Source organism: Cydia amplana, chromosome 25 (assembly GCF_948474715.1).
Source record: "Cydia amplana chromosome 25, ilCydAmpl1.1, whole genome shotgun sequence".
NCBI lineage: Eukaryota > Metazoa > Arthropoda > Insecta > Lepidoptera > Tortricidae > Cydia > Cydia amplana.
Genome location: NC_086093.1, coordinates 7,128,952 through 7,137,970, shown reverse-complemented (window position 1 = coordinate 7,137,970; position 9,019 = coordinate 7,128,952). Strand labels below are relative to the sequence as shown.

The 9,019-nt window shown below is 39.6% G+C and overlaps 1 protein-coding gene across 1 annotated transcript in view; it reads right to left on the bottom strand.

Moving 5' to 3' along the window:
* Positions 1–235: 235 nt before the first annotated feature.
* LOC134659457 (probable tyrosyl-DNA phosphodiesterase) overlaps positions 236–9,019 on the bottom strand; it is a 32,389-nt gene continuing 23,605 nt past the window's right edge. Inside the window, exons 12-15 of the mRNA XM_063515099.1 lie at positions 8,837–8,936; positions 5,751–5,860; positions 2,834–2,934; positions 236–373 (exon numbers count right to left, since the gene is read on the bottom strand). Of these exons, the coding sequence (XP_063371169.1) occupies positions 251–373; positions 2,834–2,934; positions 5,751–5,860; positions 8,837–8,936 (434 nt within the window). The 3' untranslated portion in view covers positions 236–250. The remainder of the gene's footprint in view (positions 374–2,833; positions 2,935–5,750; positions 5,861–8,836; positions 8,937–9,019) is intronic.

Sequence of the window (9,019 nt, the reverse complement as noted above, 5' to 3'; positions counted from 1 at the left end):
CTTAGAATAAATTTAAAAGTGGAAAAATTACTGTCTTGGGTGAGACTTGAACTCACGGCCTCTGGATCGATACTCCAGCGCTCTGCCATCTGAGCCACCAAGACCTCATCCATAGCCAGCAAATCTTTCCACCATTATAGATGACAGGAAAACCAATTAGAAATGTGCAGTCAATCGTGAGTCGGACTTAATGTACGGAACCCTTGGAACGCGAGTCCGACTCGCACTTGGCCGGTTTTTTTTGTGTAGACTACCGCAAATTATCCATGACCCAGGGTTGCATGTCACTAGTGTATTTGGTGGGCGGAATGTCGTAAGGTATGACTAATCGGTTTGGAGCATTCGGCTCTAGTGGGAAGAAATCTTCATCTATCTGAAAAAAAAAACGGAACGTGTTAGTATTATTAACATGAATCTAGTATTAAACTGGATTGGGCATGAGTGGTGGGGATCAGGGATGTTGCGAATATCCGCATCCGCAACCGCGAAACTTCCGCGTTATTTTCAACATCCGCATCCGCATAAAATCGATGCGGAGTTCAATGCGGATGTGGAACAGGTCGGTACAGGAACGTCTTAGCATCGGCGTAAGTGCTAGACTGCTAGGTAATCTAGTCATTAGCCAAAAAAATCTATTAGAAATGAGCAGTCAAGCGTGAGTAATGTACGGAACCCTTGGAACGCGAGTCCGACTCGCACTTGGCCGGTTTATTGAAATAAAAATTACTACAATGTAATATTTGACGTTTTTTATGTACCTATCTTGACATCCGCATCCGCGGATGTAAGACTTTAAAAATCCGCATCCGCAACATCCCTGGTGGGGATAACTGACAGAACGGGATAGTCTTATGTATCTTTCAGTAGAAGTAACAGCGAAAGCGCTATTATTGTTTGTCCTTATCACAGTCTCAATTTTTTTTTATTCCCCACCGTAAATTAGTATGGGTTATGGTGGGCAAAAATAAATTCGACCAATCATAGCGTCGCATTGCGTATGTTTTGTCCCTCACGGAGGCACGCGTATACCACTTCTATAGGATCCTACCTTCTATGATTTTTAAAAGTTTCAAAAACCTTGTCAATTTGCCAATCTCAATGAATGTGATGTTTTCAACCAAAAGGTACTATGTACATTGTTGGTTGTCGATAAGGTTGATTTCAAATTGAAGCCATATGGAAATAGCGCCTTATTGACGACCGACAATAAGTACCCTTTTGGTTGAAAAGGGCACAAATAACTACCGCATATAATGCTAAGGCCCACTTGCACCGTCCCACTAACCCGGGGTTAAGCGGTTAAACCGTTAACCCAGTGTCAAATTGTACTGGTAACCATGGTAACTCCAGGTTTAACCGGTTAACACCGGGTTAGTGAATGGTGCAAATGGCCCTTAAAAAGTTAATTAATCATCTCTTCCATTCTCCCACATTACGCTCTTGCCTATTTTTAGGGTTCCGTACCCAAAGGGTAAAAACCGGACCATATTACTAAGACTCGCCACTGTCTGTCACCAGGCTGTATCTCATGAACTGTGATAGCTAGACAGTTGAAATTTTCACAGATGATGTATAGCTGGGCAAGCAGATCTTGTCAGTAGAAAAAGGCGGCAAATTTGAAAAATGTAAATGTACATAGAAAATTTGAATTTCGCGCTTTTTTTACTGACGAGATTTGCTTGACCAGCTATAATTCTGTTGCCGCTATAACAAAAAATACTAAAAACAGAATAAAATTAATACAACAAACGTGATTTTTTACTGTTTTTTGCGTACCCTTCGTGTGCGAGTCCGACTCGCACTTGGCCGGTTTTTTTTTCTTTCCGTTCCCTCGTCAATCTCTCTTGCCTCACTAATTCCTCTCCCCCCCTCCCTCCCTCGCTCCTGCCCCCCCCCCCCCCCATGCCCTTAAGCTTTGGATTCCTCCGAAAACGGTGCCGTCATATAGCGGCCGCAAAAGACGGCCGTCTTTACGGTGGCGACATGTGGAAAGTACCACGGCGTCATAACACACCGTCATCCACCAAGGTCAAAGCGGGAAATTTGAAAAATGTAGGCGCGATGGGATAACGTCCCATAGAAAATTAGAATTTCGCGCCTTTTCCTACTGACAAGATCTGCTCGATCATCTATAATTTACTTGGAGGATGAAATATCATCAGAAGAGGAAAACAATCGTAGTACGGAATCATTTATTCAAATCTCGTGTCATTTATTCAAAATGGCGTCACCGCTATCTAATAAAACGTTCACGAAACTATCGACACCGTCATCTTACGTTACGTTGACAATCAACGTAACGTAACGCTGTCTAGGAAACCGCGCCATCTTGTTTACATAGACAACGTTCTAGTGACGTCAGTCAACGCTATATAGCGGCCGTAATATGACGGCACCGTTTTCGGAGGAATCCAAAGCTTTAAGCTGCCGGCGTCATGACGGTGTCGATAGTTTCGTGAACGTTTTATTAGATAGCGGTGACGCCATTTTGAATAAATGACACGAGATTTGAATAAATTATTCCGTACTACGATTATTTTCCTCTTCTGATGATATTTCATCCCACATGTAAAGTATAGATGATCAAGCAAATCTTGTCAGTAGGTAAAGGCGCGAAATTCAAATTTTCTATGGGACGTTATCCCATCGCGCCTACATTTTTCAAATTTGCCGCTTTGACCTTGGTGGATGACGGTGTGTTATGACGCCGTGGTACTTTCCACATGTCGCCACCGTAAAGACGGCCGTCTTTTGCGGCCGCTATACGACGGCCGTCATATGACGCCACCGTTTTCGGAGGAATCCAAAGCTTTACCCCCTTATGTCCACTCACCACGAATCTCGGCAGGAATAGCACCCCCGCCTCGTAGCTCATGATACGAAGCGCGGAGTTTCCTTTGTTCAGATTACCCCACGCCGCCTTACTGAGGTTGCCTTAAATATTAATTTTACATATTTTTATTGCATACAGCCATAGAGAAATAAGTAAGACAAGAGTGCTCACTCCATACATCAGTTCAGACTATTAATTTCAGTGTCTACATCTAGCATCGAGTAGCGGAACTATGAGTACTGCTACTTGACAATAGATGTAGCACCGACCGGAAAGACTTATCTCAACAGCATAAGACTTTCCGGTCATCTATTGTCAAGTAGCAGTACTGATAGTTCCGCTACTCGATGCTAGATGCTAATAGTCTTTTTGGTACTAAAACTGATGTATGGAGTGAGCACTCTATGTATTTTTTTCTCTATGATACAGCCATAGCCTCCTACACAGACAAGACATCCTCCAGACTGAGCATAGTAGCGCTACCCCCTCTGCCACAAATATACGGTAGTTTTACTCCATCTTCGAGTCTAAGTGTCTTTGTGTGACGTCCGTGTTTGAACGGACCAATCACGGCACGGGACTCGCTCGCCTCGTCCTCCGCACCCGGGTATTTTTGGCAGCATCGGTTTCGTGAAATAATTGCTCTAAACTCCGTCTAGAGGATTCCTAGTCTATGGTTTTACATGTTTTTATTGCGTACAAGCGCTGGTGGCCTAGCGGTAAGAGCGTGCGACTTGCAATCCGGAGGTCGCGGGTTCGAACCCGGCACTTATCTACGAAATATCATTTGATATTTACCAGTCGCTTTTCGGTGAAGGAAAACATCGTGAGGAAACCGGACTAATCCCGATACGGGCCTAGTTTACCCTCTGGGTTGGAAGGTCAGATGGCAGTCGCTTTCGTAAAAACTAGTGCCCACGCCAATTACTGGGATTAGTTGCCAAGCGGACCCCAGGCTCCCATGAGCCGTGGCAAAATGCCGGGACAACGCGTGGAAGATGATGATATTTTATTGCGTACAGCCATAGCCTCCTAAGACCCTGCATAAAAAAAATTGTACATATTCCAAAAAATATTTCGAACTTTCATTGAGTAACTAGTTTCAAATTCAAAAACAAAACAAACGCTTCTCAGGAGGATAGAGAAAAAATACATAGAGTGCTCACTCCATACATCAGTTTTGTTACCAAAACGACTATTATTTTCGTAGTCGGCATCTACCGTCAAGTAGCGGAATTATTAGTACCGCTACTCCACGATAGATTTCGCAGCGAACGGAAATTCTATTGCTCAACGATTTACCGGAACTTTATTTTCAACTCCTTCTGCTTATAATATTAGTTATAAATTGTTGAGCAATATGCTTTTCGTCAGTCGCGACACATGTGACATCTAGTGTCGAGTAGCAGTAATGATAGTTCAGCTACTAGACGCTAGATGCCGACTACGAAAATAAATAGTCGTTTTGGTAACAAAACCATGGAGAAAAAAATACATAGATTGCTCACTACATACATCAGTTTTAGTACCAAAAAGACTATTAGCATCTAGCATCGAGTAGCGGAACTATCAGTACTGCTACATCTATTGTCAAGTAGCAGTACTGATAGTTCCGCTACTCGATGCTAGATGTAGACATTGAAATTAATAGTCTAACTGATGTATGGAGTGAGCACTCTTGTCTTACTATATTTCTCTATGACAAAACTGATGTATGGATGTCTTAATTCTCTCTGGAAGTGTATAGATAAATAAAGTTTAAGAAACAACGTGGAAAATCAAGAAAAATGTATGCTCGAAAAGATGGCGCCATACCTTTGGCTTATACTAGTGTAGATGGCGACACCGTTTGATATTTAACAATTTTAACACATATTAGTGAAAGAACATGAGTCAAAGACGTCAGTCATATTATGGCGTTCTAACAGTTTTAATCTTCTGTCAAAAGATGGCATAATTTACTGTGACTACATAATTTACTTTGACAATCGGCCTCTATTTCAAATTCTCTTTGATAATACCAAAGAGAATAGATAGTATAGAGAGGTCCTGTCATAGTAAATTTTGTAGTCACAGTAAATTTACTGCCATCTATCGACACACGATTAAAACTCAAAATGAAAATGTATAAAATAATCAAAAAAAATTATACACATATATGGATAAATGATTTTATTATTTTTATATCATTTCGACTAGAGATGCACCGGATATCCAGTTACTATCCGGTATTCGGCCTATCCGGCCGTTATTTTAGTATACCGGATACCGGAGACCGGAGGATACCGGATTGTTAAATTAACACATTTTGGGTTAAAAAAAGGAATCTATAAAAAACAGTCACGGTCATAATCGAATCAGTATATTCTTTTAAAACAATATTAACTTAATATTTTCTTTAATAAAACAATTTTAATTAAGTTTGATGGTCATTAAAAAAACGAGTTATTTGTCTTGAATATTGGAAATCCATCAAAGGCAAATTGTGATACGTAATGACATGATAAAACTCGTTACGATCCTAGAAATGTGTCCGCGCGAACGTTCACTACGAAACAGGTCGAAACCTGCACGACGCGCACCTGCAAAACTCAAAATATAGGTATAGTACCGCCGGCCGAATATCCGGCGGCCGGATACCGGATATTCGGCCAGTGTCCAGGCCGGATATCCGGTATCCGGTATCCGGCCAAACTACTATCCGTTGCATCTCTAATTTCGACCCATGTTCTTTCACTGATACCTGTTAAAATTGTTAAATATGAAACGGTGTCGTCAACGCCATCTAGCCGAGCATAGGCCAAAGGTGTGTGCGCCATCTATGCAAGAATGACTTTTTCTTGATTTCCGAGGCACGTTTTTTCCTTAGACTTTATTCATCTTATACGAAGTTACATATGTCATTGATAATACGAACCTGAAGTCAGTAGGTAGTAGGCAGCTTTCTTGTTGTCAGGTGATGTTCTTGTGTATGATTTTATATGTGGCATGGCTTTGTCACGGTGTGATGATTTCGCTTTCCATTGGCTGCGAAAAACAATGTATTTAAGAAAAAACGTTTTCACCTCAGCAGCTCGAACAAGGGTACTTTGATTCTTAAAAACAGTGAGCAAAATGCGATTTTGCTCATTGAGTGAGACAAAATGACATTCAACTGACCTTAGTCAAATGTCATTTCAACATGCGGGGTCTAATAAAAGTTCGAAATACTTGGGTTCTATTATCTCTGTCCCTTTCACACTGTCACAAAAAGAAACAGACAAAAAAAGTTAAAACGACATTCAACAGTATATTCACGGTTTATAATAGACCCCCGAAAAACTTCAGACCGTATCGTTCCAAACCACGTACGAGTATGAATTCTTAATAATGAATAAATAAAAATAAAGTTTAAGATTTCATAAAAACTGATAAAATACTATATTTTAGGTATTTTATTGTACAATTAAAATAACGAACTCAAAAAATACACAGATCATCACGCAAAATTAATTATTTTACTTTTAAGAATTTCTACCATAGTTAACAAATAGTACGTATCCGCAATTCGGACCGTATCTTACAAAGATTTTTTTTGTTGTCAAAGTTGGCGATTGAAGTGTCAGTTAATGTTTGTTATTTCTATATTATTTTACTGGAATTTATTATTACGTTTTGTTTTTGTGTTCCATTGCGGTAATTAAACTTAATTGTTTGTATATCTTAAGAAAACATGAGTGCAGGTATTAAGTGATGAAGAAGGATTACATTTTTCAAGTTGTCTAATAGGTATGTTCTCACTGCGCTGAGGTGAAAAATGTTGTGTACTACACGAGATCAAAGTTATTTACATCTCGTGCGCTTTTGAGTCCCTTACTACGCTCAAGATATTATAGAATCTTTCGCTTGCACGGGACTCAAAATAAGCACTCGAAGAAATATCAAACTTTGATCACTTGTTGTACAAATAACTATTGTAGTAGTGAGTAACAATTTGAGGCGAAGCCGAAAATTGTTAATAAAGACGCCACGAGTATTTTTTGACTCAGTTAAACAACGTTGCATACAATACTTTTTCTACGACCAATCACTTACTTTGAAAAAAAAATTGTAAATTTAACAAATATTTTTCATTCAACAAAAATAATACTTATCAAGTGGAATCATATAGGACATATATGTAGGTAAACAAACCAAACCCGGCCACTGCGCCCCGCGCCCCACGGCCGGTTGGTCAGCGACACCTTCTTGTAACTCATGAGGCCCTGGTACTTGCTCTTAGTTATAGTGTGTCAAAGGACTGTCTTATTTCAAACATAGACTGAGATAATCATACTATCTTTATCTTACACTAGTACTAGCACCCAAAAGAAAAGGATAAAAATAGTTTTTTTTGTTCCTATTTACTGTCAAATTGGTTTGACCAACTATAAATTATAATTTTGGATAGTTTTTTTTCTCGATTTTGGCCAACCGCGCCCCGCGCATCCACGGCCGGTTGGTCAGCGACACCTTCTTGTAACTCATGAGGCCCTGGTACTTGCTCTTAGTTAAATTACAATTTTGGATAGTTTTTTTTTCTCGATTTTGGCCGCAGTAGCCTATGGAGACTAACAAGCAACGCTAAGCGGTGTTCGTAGTCTATGGATCTTGATTTACGGGTGTCACAAATGCACTTAGTACTCATCTGTCAGAGATGACAATTAAAATTAGGTTGGCAACAATATATTTCATACAATATTTTTTAAGTGGTGATTACACGAAGCGTCGTAAAAGTACCAAAAAGATGCAGTGTATGCACAAATACTTTTTTGGGGAATAGACTAAAGACTTGTCTTGACAACTTGGAGGATACAACTAAACGGAGTAGCCATTAACGGGCTTTCCCCTCTGTCGAAAATAGGCGGCCAACGGTCATACACAATGTATGGACTGACGTTTATCTGACATGGCTATTTTTACGTTACGCATACATTTCACGTTCCCTCCCCCGCAAAAATCGGCAGACTGTTTTGTACAGAAAATTACAGACATGGCGTCTCCGTTTGATTATATCCTCCAAGCTTGACAACTATAACATAGGGGTTTAAAGGTGTGTGTACGACCTTTTAAATGACAAATAAAGGTACGGGAGTAGAAATAGTTATTTTCGATACAAGTGCGAAAAAGAGGAAATTCGAAACGAGTGGCGATAAATTAAAACACGACCGAAGGGAGTGTTTTAAATCGACACGAGTTGCGAATTACCTATTCGCACATGTATCGAACAACGTTTTACAGTACATATGGCACTTTAAAGTTTCGACATACGCACGAAAAGTGCTATTTTACGCACTAGTGCGGAAAAGTAGCCCCATGTGTACTGTAAAAGTTATTTAAATAATTAAACAATAGGGATGATGACACATGTTGAATTTTATAACAAAATCTAGTAAAATAGATAGCAAACGAGCAATTTATCACAATAATGTGGATATTAAAATAAAATATTGAAAAGTTTAAAATACAGGACCTGAAAGTTTCAAAATTTAAGTTTTTTTTTAACTTCCAAAAACGATAAAAGTAAGGGTACCATTCGATTCCTTATATTTCATCCAAAAAAATATTTTATAGCAACTATATACATAAACGCAATATTTCACCGACCAAAACGCAATTTTCTTGTTTTGTCCATACTACAAGATGGGCTCCCAGAGACCTTAACGTCACGTTCCCTTATCGTTTTGTTTAGGGCGTTTCGCGAGTGAAGTGCGACTGTCGGCCTTTGACTACAATTTCTGACTTTTGTGTTACTTTAATGCAATGGGTCCCATATAGACATTTGATCCTAAAAACAAACCCGATCGATTGATACCATAAATTAAAATTAGTCATGTAGCCTATTATCATTATCAAATCTGCTTGCTAAATTTCATGAGAATCGGTTGAATGCGACATGCAGGAGAACAGTCGTACATACGAAAGCAAGCAAAAGCTGAACCGGAGACCTTTCTCGCTCGGTCAAAAATATGAATATATACTTACTAAAGGAAACTGTTGAGCCAGGGCTGTTTAAAGTGAGCCTCGGCGGCGTACGGCAGGCACCCGCCACCCAGCAGCCCGTCGTGGGACTGCTTCACGTTTTCTGAAACATACACACCACCATAGAGAAAAAAATACATAGAGTGCTCACTCCATACATCAGTTTTAGTACCAAAAAGACTATTA